The 22,758-nt window shown below is 42.8% G+C and overlaps 1 protein-coding gene across 1 annotated transcript in view; it reads right to left on the reverse strand.

Annotated features, from left to right (window-relative positions):
* The window catches only part of zmat4a (zinc finger, matrin-type 4a), a 178,899-nt gene extending 160,150 nt beyond the window's left edge, over positions 1 to 18,749 (reverse strand). The window contains exon 1 of the mRNA XM_073840069.1: positions 18,621 to 18,749. Within this exon, the coding sequence (XP_073696170.1) occupies positions 18,621 to 18,707 (87 nt within the window). The 5' untranslated portion in view covers positions 18,708 to 18,749. The remainder of the gene's footprint in view (positions 1 to 18,620) is intronic.
* Between the last annotated feature and the right edge of the window lie 4,009 nt (positions 18,750 to 22,758).

Consider the following 22,758-nt stretch of genomic DNA (forward strand, 5'->3'; position numbering starts at 1 on the left):
TCACACAAAGTTCAAATGCTTTGCAACGCCCGCTTTGTCGCATCCAGTGTAGACAGACTTTGGCTGTTGTGGCACGATCAAATCAATCAAACTCCCGGCAAAGGTTAAAATCCGGCCCTACATTCCAGAACCTGTTTCACTCGAATATACATCACAAAAGGGAAGAGAAAACTGTCTGTTTCATGCTGACCAGATCATCATCTAAAGACTATGCAAAGCCGACTGAACAGATCTTACCGTCCATCACTCAAAGTATCATTTAGAGAAATACTGTGCATGTGTGTCCACAGTGAGGAACATGCACATGGGCCGCAGCAGGAAGTGCAGAGAGGGCAGTGCAGTGGGCGGCCCTGACAAATGTCCTGGCTGTCAAAGGTGTGCTGTAATCAGTGAGGGGAGGTACTGTGCTGGACAGCAGCTGCTTCAAGGTCTTCTACTGTCTTTTCAGCTGAAGAAAGTCCCGACACTGCAAAAACACTTTCAAATTTCACTCACTGCAAGAAATCACTGTCACTCCGCTCATAAACTCTTTTCCAGCTCGGTGCTTTGGATTCTTTGACCTCGACCCTAAGGCCAAAAAATTGCATTCTGAACAACAGCACACTTACTCATGATATTGCTTAAGAATATTGCATTTGGCTCTTTCTCCAGTGACTTAAAGACTTAAAAAGGATGCAGCCAAACAAAGCAGCATATATTAACCAAGTCAGTACGTTTTCAATCCCTGCTGGTGCTTTAAACAGGCGCACACACACACATCAGTGCTGGTTGCTGAGTAATGTCCTCATGTCCTACTTGAGCTCATTAGCATTCTGAGGCAACACATCCCAATGCACAGAGAAAAGCAACTGGAATCACAGGGAGAGAGTCTGTGTGTCTTCTGTACTAATAAGAAGAATTACCATAGGCAGCAGGTTGCTTACCTTAATGCATAAAAAGACAGAATTACATAAACAATGATATAATTATCAACGAGTGTGCTGTAATCATACATTGTGAGTATGAAAAGCTTTTCATGTCTTAAAATGCAAGACTGGATTTTAATGAAGTGATGAGGGGTCTTGAGCAGGATGTTATTTGTTAAATTAAAGCAACTCCAAACAGCTGTTTTGCTTGGCAAAACTGACTACACAGATAATCATTTGGTTTTATCACTTCAGTCATTTAAATGATTCACTGACTATTAATAATATTGACTATGCGCTACTATTCAAAAGTTTGGGGTTGGTTCTATTTTTCTTTTTTTTCTTTTTTAAAGTTCTCATGTTTACCAAGGTTGCATTTATTTGATCAAAAATGTCATAAAAATAGTAATACTGTAATAATAACAACATTACTGTTTTCTAATGTGACCCTGGACCACAAAATCAGTGTCAATTTTTCTAAATTGAGATTTATACATCATCTGATATCTGATATTTGGCCAAGATACAACTATTTGAATATCTGGAATCTAAGGGTACAATCAAAATCGAAATATTGAGAAAATCGCCTTTAAAGTTGTCCAAATGAAGTTCTTAGCAATGCAAATTACTAATCAAAAATTAAGTTTTGATATATTTACAGTAGAAAATTTACAAAATATATTCATGGAACATGATCTTTACCTAATATCCTAATGATTTTTGGCATAAAAGAAAAAGCAATAACTTTGACCCATACAATGTATTTTTGGCTATTATCAAAAATATTCCTTTTATTATTATTAAGAATGGTTTTGTGGTCCAGGGTCACATATATCATTCAAAATTTTATTTATTCCTGTAATGGCAAAACTTAATTTTCAGCACCCATTTCTCCAGTCAGTCTCATATGATCCTTCAGAAATCATTCTAATATGCTGATTTGCTGCTTAATATTTTTGTGGAAACAAATGTTGTAATGTCTTCAGTGACACATTTGGTTAATCCCCCTGGGGTCCAAACACGCGTATACGCGTTTTGTGGCAGTTTCCCAAAAGGAACTTCAATTACTCGGTCATTTCTGATTGTACAGATAAAAGCGGTGCATCAATCGAATCTGTAAAGGGTCTACTTTTATTTGTATATACTCACAAAACCAAAAAAATATTGTGATTTTACAAAATAAAGAAAACAAAAAGGGTGTGCTGACTGCCGCGTTGATCTCCGTGATCTTCATTCAGAAACGCGTCATTAAAATAGACTATAACTCAGCCAATACACAACACAGAGACATGAGCAATATGTCTAGAGAAAGCTTGATATCTATACTTTCAAATAAAGTAATGTTTATTGAAATCAAATATTCTGTGATAAAGTAATCCGTATGAAACCAACACGATGTCCAGTCTCTCTTGTCTGCTTCATTAGTTTTAATTAGATCACGCCCAGGAGCGATTCCAGTCTTTCATATTCAAATCGTCCACGTGAGGGCGCCGCACCAAAAGTAGACGCCCACATCACAGTAAACAAAGGAGAAAGCAGTTTCTTTTCTTTCAAGTTAGTCCTTTCTGGAAGAAGACGGGCTGTCAGGAATAAAACTTACTTCAGAAGATGAACATTAAATGAGACATGGCGTGAACCAGCAGATGAGATATTTACACAAGTAAGTTTTTTTCTTTTATATTTGTAAGTTGTTACTGTGACAGAATGTGCACACATTTTACCAGTTAAGACTTTTTGTCAACTGTATTTCCTGACTACAGCAAGTGAAACATTATAAAGTATGTTTCATTTCACTGCATCTAAATGTCTCATGATAACAGGATGTTTCAACTTTGGTCGAAAAACGCGCTGGCGCATTTGAGGCACGCTTTTGTAATAACTCCGAAAAGAATGTAAAATTCTCCGTCAGTTTTGATCGTACAAATACAACCAATACATCATTCGAAACTGTAGAGGGTATATTTTTATTTGTATACACTGTGCTTTTATGAAAATAAGAAAACAGTCAGGGCACGCGCTCTGCCTTGACTGTCTCTGTTATATCTTTTCACAGACACATAAATGAAACTAACGTGCATGAAACCTAAATCTAAGTGATTACGTGCCTCACAGACATAATGCATTTACTTGTAGAAAGCTTGAAATGTTTACTTTTACATAAACCAATTCAAATAAAAAACTACTATTCTCTTTTTAAGTAATCTGTATGAAAGGTAGAAGATGTATGGTTTCTCCTGTATCACTTCATTACAAACCTTACATCTGCATTTATCTCACACTGTTTTATTTGCACCTAACTGTTATACGCCTATGCTATACACTACCAGTCAAAGGTACTTTTTTAAAGAAAAATAATTATCTAATTTTGTGAAATAGGTTTACTATGTAAAAAAAACTGCTCACTTAAAAAAAAAAAAAACTTTTAATAATAAAAAGTTTGGCTGGTAGTGTATGTGTTTTCTCCATGTTAGCTCTGTCTTTGTCAGATCATTGTGTTGCTCACATCTACTTGTTTTCTTTGCAGTTTCTGCTGTTCCCCGTTTTCCTGTGTTCAAGTTTCCTGCAAGTGATTTGGATATTGCACCCTCGACATCTTGACTTCTGTGTTTATTACTTTTGTTCCTAATAAAAAGTTTAACTGCACTCACAAGTGAAAGACAAGTTATTTTGTGTGATAGTTAAATATATTCAAAATACGCTTCAAACTAAATATATATGTATTTTGTCCTTTCATTTTTCCTTTATTCTTTCTGTTGTTTCCTCTCAGTCAACATCCGACTGAATGGCTCATTATGCGGCTCATTATGCAGGTCTTTGTCTTCTCAGGTGTAAATCACAGCATTATTCATGATGATTCACGCCTTCTCGCATACAGCCACTCTAAACAAAAAGTGTCTTCAAAAATTTAAATCTATATACTGTTTTGTGAAAACAAGTGAACTAGATGATTTTCACATCATTTGGTAGAAAAAAACGTCTAGGTTACGTAGGTAACCCTCGTTCCCTGAAGGAGGGAACGGAGACGTTACATGGGAATTCGCTTAGAATCCAATCATATCTGAGCCTTATACAAAAGGCCAATGAAAATTGGCGAGTGGCATTTGCATGATGCGCCACGCCCCGTACATACGGGTATAAATAGCGACGTCATGCGCCAGTCAGACAGGTTCTTCGCTGAGGAGCCGGGTTGAGCCGGCGTCAGCGCGACGACAGGGACGTGGCAGGGGATGTAACGTCTCCGTTCCCTCCTTCAGGGAACGAGGGTTACCTACGTAACCTAGACGTTCCCCTTCAGTCGAATCACTTCGACGTTACATGGGAACTGACCCTATGGAACAAGCCACGTCCCTGCGCCGCGTTACGCAACGACCACGTGCCGGCAGGCGGACGTGTCAACAGGCGGACGTTAACGTAACCTTCCCAACGCCCTGGGGCCCGAGAAGGGGGGTCCCCAGGGATGCCAGAAACTGAAGCAGGGGTTGGGGGGGCGGAGACATGAATTCTGTCCATGTGAAAATAAGAAATTCAATATATCCATAAGGGGGTTTTAGGGATATACGAGGGAAACAGAGGCCTTCTGGTTGACCCCTGGAAAAATATAGAGAAAAATAGCCACAACCTGCGGGGCGAAGGAGACCCGGCAGGAGCACAGTCAAGAGCTACTCCGCGTCTAGCCCGGACTGAGGGGCATGGAGGACCCAGGTTCGCCGGAGGGAACAGACTGGGAGATAGCGCACGGATCCACGTGGGAATGGCGCAGCAAGCCGACACTAGCCGTCCTCCCGGTCACCTGTCAGAACTCGGGAGGACACGGCCTCTAAGCGAAGGTTGTAAAACCTGGCAAAGGTATTTGGTGTCGCCCAGCCGGCAGCTCTGCAGATGTCCGCTAATGAGGCGCCATGTGCCAACGCGTAGGAAGATGCAACACTCCGTGTGGAGTGGGCATGCAAGCCTAAGGGGCAAGGCTCTCCCTGATACAAGTAAGACAGGGAGATGGCTTCTACCACCCAATGCGCCAACCTCTGTTTGGAGACAGCATTCCCTTTCTGCTGACCTCCGAAGCAGACAAAGAGCTGCTCAGTGCGTCTGAAGTGCCGAGTGCGGTCTACGTAAGTGCGCAGAGCACGGACTGGACACAACGATGCTATAGCTGGGTCTGCCTCCTCCAAGGGCAGAGCTTGCAGGTTCACCACCTGATCGCGGAAAGGCGTGGTGGGAACCTTGGGCACATAGCCGGGCCGGGGTCTCAGGATGACGTGAGAATCGCCGGGCCCGAACTCCAGGCACGCTTCGTCGACAGAGAAAGCTTGCAGATCCCCCACCCTCTTGATGGAGGCCAACGCAGTCAGGAGCGCTGTCTTCAATGACAGAAACTTAAGCTCAACTGAGGCGAGGGGCTCGAAGGGAGGTCCCCGCAGGCCCTGGAGGGCGACGGAGAGGTCCCAAGAGGGTACGAGGCGCGGTCTGGGAGGATTGATCCTCCTAGCGCCTCTGAGGAATCTCACGACCAGAGGGTGCTTACCTAGGGATGATCCATCCACTGCATCGTGATGTGCGGCAATAGCGGCAACATACACTTTGAGAGTCGAAGGGGACAGCCTGCGCTCCAACTTCTCTTGCAGGAAGGAAAGCACTACTGCAATCGTGCATCTCTGTGGGTCCTGTTCGCGTGAGGAACACCAGTCGACGAATAGACCCCACCTCAGTGTGTACGCCTGCCTTGTAGAGGGGGCTCGGGACTGAGTGATGGTTTCTACCACGGCCTGTGGAAGGCCGGCGAGGTCTGAAGCGTCCCGTCCAGGAGCCAGACGTGCAAGTTCCATAGATCGGGACGTGGGTGCCAAATAGTGCCCATCCCCTGAGAAAGAAGGTCCTTCCTCAAGGGGATTTTCCAGGGAGGGGCTGCCGCGAGGGAAATGAGTTCTGGGAACCAGGTCCTGGCAGGCCAGTATGGGGCGACCAGGAGAACCTGCTCCTCGTCCTCCCTGATCTTGCACAGGGTCTGTGCAAGGAGGCTCACTGGGGGAAAGGCGTACTTGGGCCCCGGAGGCCAGCTGTGGGCCAGAGCGTCCCTGCCGAGGGATACCTCGTTGAGGGAGAAGAACTGCTGGCAGTGGGAGGATTCGGGGGAGGCAAACAGATCTATCTGGGCCTCCCCGAAATGCCTCCAAATCAGCTGGACTGTCTCGGGGTGGAGTCGCCATTCTCCAGGGAGGGTGGACTGCCGTGAGAGCTGATCGGCTGCACGGTTGAGTTCCCCCGGAATGTGAATGGCACGTAGCGATTTTAGCCACGTTTGACTCCAGAGGAGCAGACGGCGGGCGAGTTGTGACATGCGACGGGAGCGGAGGCCGCCCTGGCGGTTGATATAAGCCACAGTCGCAGTGCTGTCGGTACGCACAAGTACGTGCTTCTGACGCAACGTCGGTCGGAAGCGACGAAGGGCCAGAAGCACAGCCAACAACTCGAGGCAATTGATGTGCCACTGCAGTCGAGGTCCTGTCCAGGAGCCCGAAGCTGCTTGCCCGTTGCACACAGCACCCCAACCCGTGGTGGAGGCATCCGTGTAAACCACGATGTGCCTGGACACCTGCCCCAGGGGTACTCCGGCCTGGAGAAAGGCAGGGTCTGACCACGGGCTGAACAGGCGGCGACACTGCGGGGAAACGCCAATCCGGAGTGTGCCACGGTGCCATGCCCGTCTCGGGACTCGGTCGTGTAGCCAGTGCTGAAGCGGTCTCATATGAAGCAAGCCCAGCGGCGTTACCGCGGCCGCAGCTGCCATATGCCCCAGGAGCCTCTGAAAAGTTTTTAGAGGAACCGCTGTCTTGTGCCTGAATAAATCTAGACATCTCAGCACCGACTGAGCGCGCTCGTTGGTGAGACGGGCTGTCATGGAGACCGAGTCCAGCTCCACGCCGAGAAAAGAGATCCTCTGCACTGGGGAGAGTTTGCTCTTTTCTCGGTTGACCTGAAGGCCCAGGCGGCTGAGGTGCTGAAGCACCAGGTCCCTCTGGTCGCAAAGCACCTCTCGAGAGTGGGCTATCAGAAGCCAGTCGTCGAGATAGTTGAGGATGCGGAAACCTGACAGCCAAAGAGGGGCCAGGGCCGCTTCCGCAACCTTGGTGAAAACGCGAGGAGAGAGGGACAGGCCGAATGGGAGAACTTTGTACTGGTATGCTCGACCCTCGAACGCAAACCGAAGAAAGGGCCTGTGGCGAGGAAGAATCGAGACATGGAAGTACGCGTCCTTCAGGTCGATGGCTGCAAACCAATCCTGGGGACGAATGCATGAGAGCATGCGCTTCGTCGTGAGCATCTTGAACGGCAGCCTGAGAAGGGACCGATTCAGGACTCTGAGATCCAGGATGGGTCTTAACCCACCACTCTTTTTGGGCACGATGAAGTAGGGACTGTAAAACCCTGACCTCATCTCGGCTGGAGGGACAAGCTCGATCGCATCCTTCGCCAGTAGGACTGCGACCTCTGCACGCAGGACAGCGGCGTGGGTGTCTGAGTGGACACGAGTGTGAAGGACACCTCTGTACCTGGGCGGAGCTTTGGCGAACTGAATCGCATAGCCGAGACGTACCGTCCGTATCAACCACCGCGAGGGGCTGGGGAGCTGAAGCCAGGCCCCCAAGCGCCTCGACAGGGGTGTCAAGGGAACGTTGACCGACGTGACCGTGGTGGGGCAGCCTAGGGGGGGAACAGGAAGGGGAGACAAGCTGCTCTGAGCAGGGCCTACCTTCTTCCCAGGTTCCCGCGCTGGCGAAAGACAGCTCCGAGTCCGGCTCCGAGAGGGCATCCTGGTGCCGCCCGGAACGGGAACACGGGGCCGAGGCCCCGGAGGTGAAGGAAATTGCTCTTTTATTGAAGTTGTGGGTACCGCCGACCCGTGGGCCGGCGGCAGCGTTAAAGTGCACAACAACCCCCGGCCCTCCAGCGGGAGCGGGGACGCAGATGTTCTCGTCCCCTGAAGAACAAACTTCTCCACCTCCGGGTTGCCCGCGTCAGGGACGTTTCGCGGCTCTCTTGCGGGTGTTCTTTGCAGGTCCCTGAGAGGCGGGCGGCGCCGCACCCCCGCGGCCAGCTCGACGTCGGGCCGTCTCCTTCTTGGGTTCAGCAGGCGACGGAGCAGGTTTGGTGGGGGCCGCGGGGGGGCGCCCTCGGCGACGAGCGGGGGGAGGCTGAGCCACCGGCGGCGGGATGGGTTTGGACTCGCGGCGGGGCAGGATGTGTTGAATGGCCTCCCTCTGCTTCTGGACTGCCGAGAACTGCTGGGCAAAGTCCTCGACAGTGTCGCCGAATAGGCCACTCTGGGAGATAGGAGCGTCAAGAAAGCGAGCTTTGTCGACGTCTGCCATCTGGGCCAGAGTGAGCCATAGGTGTCGCTCCTGGACCACGGCTGTGGACATCACCTGACCAAGGGAACGCGCCGTGACCTTCGTCGCCCGTAGGGCGAAGTCGGTGGCGGCGCGGAGTTCTTCCATAACCCCCTGGTCGGGACCACCCTCGTGCAGCTGTTTCAGGGCCTGGGCCTGATAAACTTGTAGGATCGCCATAGCATGCAGGGCGGTGGCGGCCTGTCCAGCGGCGTGGTAAACGCGGCCCGCAAGGGCGGACGAGCGCTCGCACGCCCTGGACGGGAGATGCGGACGATCCCTCCAGGTGGCAGCGCCGCGTGGGCACAAATGCACCGCCACAGCGCGCTCGACCCGGGGAATCGCTGCATACCCCCTGGCCGCCCCGCCATCGAGGGTGGTGAGGGGAGAGGAGCTGGGGCGGGGCCGTGATGAGAAGGGGGCCCGCCAGGATCTCGTCAGCTCCTCGTGCACCTCCGGGAAGAATGGAACCGAGGGGGGGCGAGGTGGAGCCGCGGGGGCCCTCCCCAGGAACCAATCATCCAGCCTAGAAGGATCGGCCGGGGGCGCCTGGGGCACCTCCAGACCGATCCCCCTGGCGGCCCGGAGGAGCATAGTCGATAGCTCAACGTCCACCTCAGACGGAGCGGCCACCTCTGGAGGGGGCCGCGCCGCCGAAGCGTCCGCCTCGCCGACCGACTCTCCCTCTGATGCTGCGGTCGACATCTCATCCTCCGCAGGAGCACCGAAGGAGACGCTCAGCCCGCTGGGCGGGGAAGCGTACTGCTCCGGGAACTCGACGGGACCACGCTGTGTGACAGAAGACCGCAGGGCTTTCTGGGCCGGCGGTGCGTTCTGCACGGTGACAGTTAAGTCCCCCCCGCGTCTCGCCGCGGTGGCCGAAAAGCATTGACGGCTTAACGACGGACCGCGAGAGGAAGACGGGGGGAGCCGCCTCGCGAACGAGCGGCGGGACTTCAGCGTGCTCATGGTCATGCATTCGCAATGAATGCATTCACCATCCATGAACGCTGCCTCAGCGTGCTCACTCCCCAAACACGTGAGGCAGTGATCATGTCCGTCCGCAGGAGGGAGGAAACTACCGCATCCTGAAGCGCACGGCCGAAAAGCCATTCTGAAAAGAACGTCTTACGGCCGCGAGAAATTGCTCTTTTAGCTCCCGGTCTGCCCAGGGAAAAAGCCGCGGGGCGGCTGTGCACTCAACGGGACTCTCTCGCTGGAAAGCAGAGCGGCTGTAGTGGCCGTGAAAACGGCAGCCCGCGGGAGATCGCTGACGGCTGCAGAAGGATAAGCTCTTTTAGTTGCAGCACGTCAGGAGAGAGAGCAGGAACTCTGGAAGAACTCTTTTGAAGATTGTAGACTCTTAGCAGAGAAAGCAGGCTCAACATTCAGACGGATCTGAAGCGAAGAAGCTGTCTGACTGGCGCATGACGTCGCTATTTATACCCGTATGTACGGGGCGTGGCGCATCATGCAAATGCCACTCGCCAATTTTCATTGGCCTTTTGTATAAGGCTCAGATATGATTGGATTCTAAGCGAATTCCCATGTAACGTCGAAGTGATTCGACTGAAGGGGAACCAAGCCTACCACATCCAATTCTCGAAAGTCCCGAGAATAAATATTCTGTATGTGTTAGATGACCTTATTTCAGTGACTTCAAAAATTTAGTTTTTCAAAATGCACGCATAAACATTGTTTTCTCAAAAACTTAAAAGTGTACATTCATGTTGCTTACATATTTTTGTAGTCCAATTTGTGCTAAATACAATGTATTTAGATTTAGGATATTAATATGTTTTTAACATACTGAAAAAAGCACAAATGTCAAGGCATGTCAAAACTTCTTCAGGGCCCCAAAACACCCCCGGGCCCCAGAGGGTTAATGAAGCATTAATTGAAAAATAATTACATTTGAATATATGTGAAAATGTATGAATTTTTAAAACTGAATCAAATTTTCACCTAAACTACTACTTGTTTAAAACTCTTTTTATCTAAACTTGATAACATTATTTAAAAGATAAACTCTAAACAGAACAAGAAGATTCATCTTTATAAACATTCACACTCAACTGAAAATTGAGACAAAATTAAGACAAAAGCTCATAGTAGCAAAGTGAAAAGAAAAGATTCATAAAAGCACAGAGATAAAATGAGATGTACATCTCTCAGGAGTGTTACTGAACTCTAGTTTATTATGATCTTTTCAAGAACAGACAGAAACACATTATAAGAGCGCTATAAAGATAGATTTAAAAGTTGGACTTAAAAAGAGTATAATATCAAATCCATGTTTTATAGAACTTGGTGACAGTTTGGAAAAGTTAAGTTCAGAATCAAAACATCCCTTAGGTGGGTCTATAAGCAGCCATAAGCAAGCAAAACCTCAGGGCAAGAAACAAGATATGTTCCCCTCTGCCTAAACAAAATAACATCCTAAGTAGCTCCTCGTACCGCGTAAACAGGACTGACAGAAGAAGATGTGTCTCAAGAAAATAAGATAAATAATGTAAAAGAAAGAAAAGAGAGCCTTGCACTGCTCAGCATCTGCCTGTTCTCATCTGCTAATCTTTCTAATGTTGTGTTGTATTCACATAGTTGTTTAGTCTCCATGACAAGCCTTTGAAACTACCCTTGGAGTGCTTATGGATAATTCACAACCTGTGTACTATATGTGCCAAGACAAATAATGAGAGAAAAACGATTCTGTTTGACTTCTCACCAACTCCACAAACAGCTTTACAGTATATGCCAAATGCTGGGTGGGTCGGGTCCACTCCTGACCCCCAACGGTTTACAGAATAAAGCGACACAGGAGATTCTTTTACACAGCAGATGTTTCGATGCACAAGAACAAAGTATCTCTCTTTGGCAGACTCATGAATTTTGGATGCATCATGGACATGGGCTGTTATGTGGACATAGTACAAAATGCTTTTTCCACCAGAAGACAGTGGTGTTACGTGTCCAGGGGATGGGGAAAACATCTGCTGTCATGTGCAGAGGAGCAAGGAGATGTGATATAATTTACTGTAGCATGATGAAGGAAAGCGACCTGCTCCTGACAGCAGATAATACATTTGTCACGGTGAGTGATTATCACGGAGTAAATTAAGATGGCTTTATGTAATAATGTGGCCATGCTACAATAACCCACTATCTAACTAATTTAAATGCGGTGCTGGTGAGCTAGACCTGTTTGCAATCAACCTACAATAGAACCCATCACATATCTGACATTTGAAGCACCTAAAGGAGAAATATTTATCCACTTATTTCTCTTCCTTACCTTTGCAAACTTGCTAGTGCTTCGATGTCAATTTCTCAAAGCAAAAACATTGCTCATTGCTTCTTCCCTGTGGCTAGCTGAAGGTCAAACATCATTATCCTGTTCTATCACATTAATTGGAAGTCGTGCAACATTCAGATGGGCCTCATGTGAGCCAAAAACAAAACCAGAGAGACTGGAGGTGTGTGACCCTTAGGGGCCTCGTGGCAATGCTGCAGGGGATCTGCCAATTATCTCAAATTAATTTTTGTGAAATAATAGTACATGAAAATAATTATCAGACTTATTGTATTGGCCAGAATTTGAATATCATTGCATTGCTACTACACACTTAGACAACATGGTTTTCAACCAGTGGGTTAGGGCCCACTAGAGGGCCTCAAGATGACTTAAAAATATTTAATAATTAAGGGTGTGAGATAGGGCTGCACGATTAATCGAACGATGTTGTGAGGCGCGTTTAGTCAATGAAGCCGGTACTTTGATTAGTAGTAAATCCCCATCACGTGCGTTCAGCTGGAGCGGCAATTCAAACACCCCAGCGTAAATCACTGACAAGCCACGCCAAATCGCGCTCAAAATCGAATTCGATTTTCAGCGCGATTTGGCGTGGCTTGTCAGTGATTTAAGGCTGTGTGTATTAACTGCCGCTCCAGCTGAACGCACGTGATGGGGATTTACTACTAATCAAAGTACCGGCTTCATTGACTAAACGCGCCTCACAACATCGTTCGATTAATCGTTGTAGCCCTAGTGTGAGATATATATCGTCTATGATAATATTGTAATAGTTGTTTAAAGAACATGCGATTTGACATTGTCGAGTATAATCGCAAAAACTAGGGATGCACCGAATGTTAGGCAACCGAAATACACGAAAAGGATGAATAAATTATACTGAACAATGACGTGACGCGATCAAATAGAGGCGCACACTAATGCAGCAAACATTTCGGCAGTGTGAAACCATTTAAAACTATCAGAGAAAGACGCAAAAATCATTACAAGCACCGACAGCGCGAGACTGTTTAGTATCGCATCGCATGTCATCCATAAGAAGAGAAAGGGGTGGTCACTGTATGATGACTGAAATCCCAAAATGGCCTTAAACCATTAATAAATAAACTACAGAACGTTATGTTATCTAATACACTCACACATTGTATTTATTATGACAGCTCTGCACGAGCTCGAACACTTTTGCTGCGTGCACCCAAGAGAACTTGTGGGAGCGTTCAGTATAAATCAGGCTTTAGCCAGGGTTCAAAGTCCAAAGCGGGAGGAAAATCTGCATGATGAGAATCATTCATAAATCTGCTGCTGTCAGCAAAATGTTTCCGCCAAAATAAAAGTCAACATTCATAATTGTTAGTATTGTCATTTTATTACTTTAAATTTACTGTTGTTCTGTAAAATAAAATAAAAAAGTAACACAAAAATAATGATAACAATCATTACAACAGCTCTATTAATACATTTATTATAACATTCTTCTTTGCTCAGCAAGGCTGCATTTATTTCTACATTAAAAACACATGCCTGATTCAAGAAGGGGGTTTTAAAAATGGTCAAAAATATTATTTTACTAACTTATTAATTTTAAGTAAAATTGTGCTTTGTTGGTAGGCCATAATGTCTACTTAGTAGAATGTTAAAAATGTTCAGTGTTAAATAAATATTTTTAAAATTGTTGTTTTGTAATTGATTTTTCCTTTGAAAAGCGAGACAAAACTGTAAAAAGCACATATTGGCTATTTAATTTATGCAATGGTGGAAAAAAAATGGCAAATTACATGGGGGAAAAACACGAAAAAATGTGTGCGGTAATCGGCCTTCGGCCCAGTGTGTAATTTTGTTCGGCTTCGACCAAGAATTTTCATTTTGGTGCATCCCTAGCAAAAACCAAACAAAAACACACCCAGAGAGCATACACGCTTTTACTGAGTGATTTAGTTGTTAATATTAATTGACTTACATTTTAGACACAAGTTCCTGTTTTTGCTTTATTTCATCAACGAAAATAGTTACAAACAAAGCCACAGCAGCTGTTTTGCATCTCTGAGCAACAAATGACAGTAGCTGCATTTCCATTACCCTTGAAGTTGTGCAAACTGAAATTGCGAATTGAAAATACGCCTAATGGAAACAACTTCAATTTCGCAAAAACTCATATATCGAAAAAAAGTTTTTACGCTCGCATGAGGTGGTTTTCCAGGCAATTCGAAAAAAGAATATTTTGCAAAACTGCAATGGAAATGTCTTTTTCACATTTATAGGTCATCTTGCATGCACAAGTCACATGATTATTCTTTAATGTACTATAGCCTCAAAAAACACCTCATATGTGGCCTACACAATGCTTGAATAAGCGGCTTGCCTTGCCATTACAGCTTGGATAACCCCTTTTTTACACTGCAAAAGTCTGCAGAGTTGATCACGGCCTCTACTCAATGCTTGGGTTTATACAATGCTCAATGCAGGCGCCCCACGGCTCGTTTTAGTATAGAAGTGTCCCAGAAGCATCAATGATCAATGTCTATTGCGGTGATTGCAACATACATAAACCTACCAACATCCATCACCATGACTTATCACGAGAGGAAAAAATTTGGCTTAAGTCACATAATATTGGTCAGTTCGCAACAGTTTTTTACAGACATTTCTAAAACATCACAAACGTTTTGCGCAAATTTGTAATGGAAACACACATAGTACTTCATTACTGAATCCATCAGCCATTTGAATGAATCGGTTGAATGAATGATTCAATGACTTACTCATACAGCGATTTGCCGCCATATACTGGCCATTTTAGGTTTATAGTATATTTTTCCTTTTTACCCCAAAATCATTCCAAAAATCAGTGTTCACAAATTTGATTGATACTGATTTCATCTGATTGGTAACAGCCCTATAATGTCTTACTATTTAAATTTATTGATTTATTGACATTTAAGAATTTGACACAAAAGATGATGTACAAATTTTGCCTTATAAAGGTAAAACTGCCCATAAAAAGGTAAAAATCAATTTAAACTTATTGGAAAACTTAATTTTTGTTACTCCTGCAAACTAACCGCCGTACAGACTATGAAGAATATCAAAAGCTGTGTGAGTCAGCTGTCCATGGCAGTCCTGACAAAAGACCAAAATTTTGGCTAATTATTGTTATCGACAAAAGTCCATAAAATGTCGAGATATAATTTTTTGTCATTATCACACACCCATATTAATTCTTCAAATTAATTCCATCCATTGTTCAGGGATGAAAACCACTACACTAAGGTTCCTTTAAAGACCCCATGTTATACTGAAAAAAACTTGCTCTTAGCCTAAAGACAGTGGTTATTTTCACAGGCTTGTCTCAAGTGGAGTCTGGAGACAGGTTATATAAATGATACAGCTGATGAGGTATTTATTAGAACAGCAATCATCAGTTGATCTACCAGAATCCTGAACACAAGCATTTTGTTTGTCACACAGTCATGCTGCAACTCAGGCAATCACTTCTGTATGAATATGAAATGTCTTTCAGAGGCATACACTGAAACAAATACTGGCATAGAAACAATTATCACACGGAAATTACGTTAAAAAAAATTACAAAGAAATGGCAAGTAGCATACTTAAACATGATTTACAATTTAAACAACTCATACAATTTCACCCAAACTGGACAAAAAAATTCAATTACATGCTTTTGCAATAAATCATTTTATCACACCACATTATAACCTCAATCTTTATCCAATTTCCACAACATAATCTGGAAACACCATTCCAGTGCTGTGCTGTAATGTAACTGAGATGGAAGAGCACTGACCTCTATCACACCTGAGCTATGAATCAGCCTAGCCCAAAGCAAGAGGAAATTGCAAGGTAAAATATGACTTTTTGATTTAATTCTACAAAAACTTTGCAACACTTAATTGAAAAACAGTTCAGAACATGTAATGCAAGGTTCTCAAAACCAACAATGTATTCACTGGGTGTAAGGACAAAAATCGACCTTGAACACTGCCGTCGGTTATGCACTGTGCCATTTAATTTGGAGCACCTTTAATATCTGCAGGGTGCTTTCAATGCCAGCTAAGAATATACACCCTCAGTGTGAAACCACGCGACAAACATGTCTTACTCACACTAGAATAGTGCTTTTTATGTGGACCCTGTATTATAAATGCGATTAAATTAGAAAACTCATTTTCTTCATCACACTAGAACCCCACGGACTCCAACAACACCCGATAAAAGGAAAAAAGGGTTCAAATAAAGGACACAGAATCAACCTTCCCCACTCCTTCAAAGCTAATAACCCTCACTGCCGATAAACAATATAATAAGATTCGTTGTAAATGATGTGTTCAGACAACAACAGAATTTTTCTACCTACTTCATAAAACAAATGACTAGATAACACTATATTTTCAGGAAATGTCTGGCATTTTAGAAGGTTTTTAATCAGCATATGTATTCATGGTGTGTTGAGGATAGCTAGTATTGCTGTAAGTCTTGTTGTATATATTGCTGAGAGACTAAAACTCAGCTTTACTACTTAATTCCTGTGAGCGGAAATAGTGAAAGATAATATCATATCATATCCCTGGGCTTTGGCAAGCATTTTCCTCTCCATAAGCTTCTCTAAGTGTGGGCTTTGTCCTTCCCAATGGAAAAAAACAGTATTGGAGAGGCAATGGGCTGTCACTTCTGCCTCAAAAGTCCTGGGAGACAAATTATGATGCTCTGGTTATGGAGACAGCAGATTCTTCTTTTCTTTTTATGTTAGAACATAACTTTTTTTTTTATATATATATATATATATATATATGTCTCAAGGAGTTCAACTGCATTCTCAATTATTGTGATTTTATCACAAATTCTGATGTTTAAGGCAGTCCATTACTGTGATTAGGACAATCCACAAAGATGAACCTCAACAGAAAGTGCAACTGTACATATGGCACACTTTGCACAGGAGTCCAACCAGAGGTAATTCTGAGGTGATTCTACACTAACAGAGCCACCTTGTGGTGCACGGATGATTTTCTCTGACAATTTAAACAAACCAACCAACCACCGCTGTGCAATAAATACTGAGAAAACGGCTTAATTTGAAAACATTGCATGAGGCAGGAAGGCTCACGTGTGAATGCTGATGGGAAATAATGTTCAAAATGAGCAAACTTTGAAGTTGTTCTACTCCCTTATCACTGAAAACCACACTACAGCGGGACTGTTTCGGACTATGATGCATCTATAATGAATGAATGCGAGAAGATTGATGCTGTTATATCAGGCATTTCTCTCTCTTTATGCTGTTTTCCACTGGCTAGCTAGCAGGCAGGGAATCTTAATTTGTAAACACGACATAATAATACAAATTAAAGATGAGCCTCTTTTCTCTGAGCAGGAAAAACAGTGTCGAGAAAACATCAATAATTCACATCTTACTCTCACTCTACTCTCTCCTAACAACTGTTTATTAGCCCAGCTTGTTCAGTACACCAATGAATGGCTAAATGTATAATGTATTCTTCATCTACAATCCTAAATGTTAATTCCAAAATGTAATACAGACAAACAGACAAGTTTAAACTAAAGGAATGAGATTTGGCTCTTCTCAGACTACAGCAAATATCATCTGAAGTCTTGGGTGGACAAAGTACACATCCAGGGTTAAAGAAGAGTTAAGCCACTTATTGCGAAAAAGACATCTGCTTCTGTGTCACGTATTTGCACTCCAAGGAATATGAAAGAGAATATTAATGCTAGCATTGTTCCGCACAAAGATGATCTAAGCAGCACCTGGAGGAGAAACTTTAAAGGAACAGACTCATTTCAATAGCTTAAAATGTAAAAACAAAAGGTTAAATATTTAAATGTAATATATTAAAAAAGAAAATGCATGCATATGCATTATTAAGTTAATAACAATGACTAGAAAAATAATACAAATACAAACAGTTGTTCTTAAATTCCTCAAAGCAAGACAAATCACATTTATTTATACAATGCAAAATGTTTCAAACCAGCTTCATAGTAATGAACAGGAAAACAACTAGTGTTAAAATTGCAAAATTCATTTTTTAAAAATGCGTCAAAACATGGGCATAGTGCTTTAATGCAAAGTGTCTAGCTACTAAACTTACAAAGACTGTAAAAATTAAAAGTTATGAAACATTCTGCTTTTGTTTATTCAATTCACTGTACAGAACAATCTGTACCCTAATTGCAAAGAAAACCTGCCTAGGCAAGACCATTCAGTCAACAATAATACTGAAAACAAATAATATTCAATATTTATTTAATTTACTTTGCATCATATTATAATTATTTGCCACATTATAAGTCTAAATCAATCGGTCGTTCTCTTGGCTAGATAGGATAGGTAATAATCCCACAATTGCCCAGGGCACTACACTAAACCCTAATATATTCAAGGGTTGACACTACTACAATCAAACTGTCTCAGTAAATTACACAGATCACAACAGGTGAGAACGAAGATCAAAGCGCACTTGACTGAAAATTGCCACTGTCCGCCTCAGCTTGGTTCGCAGGACTGTACAGTGATACATAATTGATCGTTTGCAGTAAATGAAACAGCTGTGAGATTGACGAAACCGAGAGCAATCTGTCAACAGTGCCTAGTGCCACCAAAATGCACCTTTTTCGGGGTCATCACCGCTTCTTGGTGCAACAAAAAACATAAGAAAATGATACTGTTGCGGTTTCTCAAATTAAACGCCAAGTATGATACTACGAAGTGTATTTACAGTTCATGTGTCCCTTATCATGTAAACATCCCAACACGCGACACATTCATCGAGCTCACGCTAAAACTGGCATTTCGTCACAGCATCTGAGAAAGTATAACACCATCATATACATTTAGAATACGAGGTATCCGGAGTACTAATGTTGCTCATGTGTTGAACAAGTATCTCCAATAGTGTCGAGAGAATGGTTAGTTTGGAGCCGCGCTCATCACCGCTAGACAAACTAGCACAGACTTTGGCTTGATTTTTATAAACATACCTGTAACTCTAAGCTGTAGTCCTCGTATAAGTGTGTCGGGTATACGGTCAGATGGTGTTGCACTTGGAGAGAAAAGGTGTAATCCATTGACTGTGTGATGTGGGCGCGTGTGTAGAATAGAGAGGATGCTCGTGTACAGCTGCCTGCGGTCCTTTAGTTCAATTGCAGAGCGTTCTCCGCCCCGCCGTCCTTCATTGGCTGGATGGCTGGAGTAGTTTTTTCTGCAGTAGTGGCTTTACAAGCTGGGATAAATAATAAGACACTAGTGCACAAATGAGAGGCAGAGATAAACAGAATAATGAAGGTGAAGTCAACAGATCTATTTTTACAGTGTTGTTACAAATATGCTATAATATTTAGGTAAATACTAGTCACTTAAAGTGAAAAACATTCTGCAGTAATCAGTTCTGCACCTGTTTGTCACATTGTGTTATTTAGTTATTTTCTTGATGAGTTACTTAATCAGAGCAGATTTGAAGAAATTTAGCATTAAGAACTTGGTGGATCCTCTGCAGTGAATGGGTGCCGAAAAGTTTAGTGTCCCTATCATTAAAGGGGTCATGAAATTATTTTTTTATTACTTAATTAGTGCTAGGCAACAATTATTCACGATTAATCGCATCTAAATAAAAGTTTTTGTTTATATAATATAGTCTGTGTATATTTAATATATATAAAGACACACACATACAGTGTATATTTAGAAAATATTTACATGTATTTATTTTAATATTTATATTAATTTATTATATATAAATATATTATATAATATATAAACCTAACACAATTTTCTTAAATATATACATGCATGTGTGTGTATTCATATATACATAATAAATATACACAGTAAACACATATATTATGTGCACAAAAGCTGTTATTTTGAATACAATTAATCGCAATTAATCATTGCCCAGCACTAATTTAAATATGTTCCTTGAGGTTTACGGTACTTAATGTTAATAATACGGTGGCCGAGAGAGGTCAACGTGCTGCAAACTTAAGAAAACACATGCAAACAGAAAAAACGACAACAAATTAAGAAAACATCTTCATCAGTTTGACAACACAGGCGCTGCAAATCCTCGCAACGCAAACACAAATACTGAAACGCGCTGCAAATTCTCACAACACAACCAAACTCAGAAACGCGCTGCGAACACACGAAGGCGCTGCAAACTAACAAACGCGCTGCATATAGCACGGTCCACAACGGAAATGTTTCAGGGGGACCTCAAAAAGTGACGAACTCATCTGGGACCTGATTATTTATATCACTATATTACCTGATTATTTATATCACTATCACCTTTAAGTGATACTATACTATCACTAAAAGGTGATAGTTCACCGATAACACCTCTGCTCTGACCAACAGCCACTGAAGAAATAATCAGGTCCCAGATGGGTTCGTCACTTTTTGAAGTCCCCCTGAAACATTTCCGTTGTGGACCGAGCTATATGCAGCACGTTCGTGTGTTTGCAGAGCGTTCCTGTGTTCACAGCGCGTTTCTGAGTTTGGTTGTGTTGTGAGAATTTGCAGCGCGTTTCCGTATTTGTGTTTGCGTTGCGAGGATTTGCAGCGCCTGTGTTGTCAAACTGATGAAGATGTTTCCTTAATTTGTTGTCGTTTTTTCTGTTTGCATGTGTTTTCTTAAGTTTGCAGCACGTTGACCTCTCTCGGCCACCGTATAATAAAGTTTTTTGCACAAAAACAACTAATAAGTATGTGGGAAATTTTTAATTTTTTTCAATCCTCATTCTGACCCTCTGTCTGAAACGACTGTTTTTTAGGGGGCGTGTCCTTTAAGGCTTGTCAGGAATCAGCCACTGTTATGATTAGCTAGCATCGGAAATAGTATCAACACCCCCTCACTGTTGCATGTGAGTGTTTTGACAACATGCCAAAAAAAAAGGTAATTTCCAGACAAAGCATTATAAAATAATTTACTTACAGTTTGTGATGCACCTGCAGTCTTTGCGAAGTCTCCATGACACTGTGCATTGTTTACAAAACAAAATGCTTTGATCAATCCAATTAAATTAAAATTAATTAAATCCAATCAATTATTGAAAATAGTATTTTTGTTACACAACACTCGCATATAGCGTGTCAGCTATTAAGCGACTGACGTTGAGCTCCAGTGGGCCAGCCTATGCTGAGAAGATGACTATTTATTGATGTCTTGCTCTGGAGGCATTGTTTCTGCAAATGTTTGTGCCCAGATGACATCACCTCGCACCTCAGATCCAAATGAGCAAATTTTTGGAGCTTGAATAAATAAATGCTTCGTTTATAATGAGAAGAACGTTTTAAGCTCTGAAACTTGCAGGATGTTTTAATAGTACAAGGACCTTTTATATGTCAAAAGATCAAGGCAAATTTGATTTGACATGACCCTTTGAGACATTTTTCATTTCAGACTGTTTTTTCCAGACTGTTGACTGAGGTGAGACCCCTGAGCTAGGCACTGAACCCCCAACTGCTCCCTGGGCAATGCAGCAATATGGTTGCCCACTGCTCTGGGTGTGTGTTCAATACTGTGCGTGTGCACTTGGATGGGTTAAATGCAGTGCTCAAGTTCCACCATACTTGGCCACATGTCACATCCTTTCCTTCCACATTCTACAAAATGCTGGGTAAAATATGGACAAACCCACCAATTGGGTTGTTTTGACCCTGCAGTTGGGTCAAATGTTTAATCCAACCTTCTGGGTAGTAACCCCGCTGGGTCAAAACAACCCAATTGGTGGGTTTTTCCATATTTTGCCCAGCGCTGGGTTGTATTTAACCAAGCATTTTTTAGAGTGCAGTTAAAATAAGACTGTTCTATCCTTAATGTTGCTTTCTCCAGTAAAAAATGGTATTATTAAATCATTATTTTAAATCATTATTCATAGAAAGTCCAGTTATCTGCTGTATGTGGTCATTATCAGTATACAGTAAGTTAGCTACACAAATGGAATTTAGTCATTTATCATTTAGAATCATTTTTGCTAATTAATCTTTATGGGCCTGCTCCAGTACCCACAATTGCAGTATTTGGCATGTAAAAATGACAAACAAGTAATTGTGCAAGACTGTCTGAAAAATACAAAAGTAAAAGACACTAAGGCTGTATTCGAAATAACATACTTCCCTACTATTATAGCAAGCAAAACTAGTATGTGAAAAGAGTAGTTGTCAAATTCATAGTAATCATAAAACAGTATAGGTGAAAATTAACTGCATGACTTACTACTTCCAGCGAGATTCTGAAATGTGCATATGATAGTCTCTACTATCCCATTAGAAGATTTGTGAATGACAGTGAAGCAATTCAATTTATGTTGGCAGGTTACATGACAACCACATCATGGAGAATGTAGTTACATCCATAATACACACATTTATGCTTTATAGAACATATTTATTGTTTGTGAAGTCATTATTTATTCAAAAGAAATACCAGAGAGTGTACGATTTCGGACATGGCCTATCCACACTTCAAAGCAACATTTGAGACTAAGCGTATCAAATCATTGATCAAGTTCAGGAACTCACATTTCCCAAAATTGCAAGATTATTTTTAAGGGAAAAAAGTGCTGACAGTTGAAATGCACAAATAAATCTTTGGATTTTTTAACCCAATATGTTGTAGAAGTGTGTTCCATTGGGTAATCAAAAGTTTTTACACATGGTTGCAGTCTTTATGACCACTTGAACACTTGGGCCAAATACAGGAAATGCATCATGTAAGTAGACAAGCAGTCAAGTGCGGAAGTGTGGGTACTGCAGGCCTTATATCTCTGCCATATATGTGACCCTGGACCACAAAACCAGTCTTAAGTCGCTGGAGTATATTTGTAGCAATAGCCAAAAATACATTGTATGGGTCAAAATTATTGATTTTTCTTTTATGTCAAAAATCATTAGGAAATTAAGTAAAGATCATGGGCCTCATTTATAAAGACTTGCGTAGAAACCATCCTTGATTTTATCTAAGAACTTTTCTGATTTGATCGTAAGAGCGATTCAGAGAAACGAACGTACACACGAATTCCATGCGTACGCCAGTCATTCGGTTATAAATCACAAATGATCGTGGAATTGTGTGCAGCTGAATGTTCCGCCGTCGAAACGCCCCTGCTTAATTAA

This window comes from Garra rufa, chromosome 5 (genome assembly GCF_049309525.1).
Source record: "Garra rufa chromosome 5, GarRuf1.0, whole genome shotgun sequence".
NCBI lineage: Eukaryota > Metazoa > Chordata > Actinopteri > Cypriniformes > Cyprinidae > Garra > Garra rufa.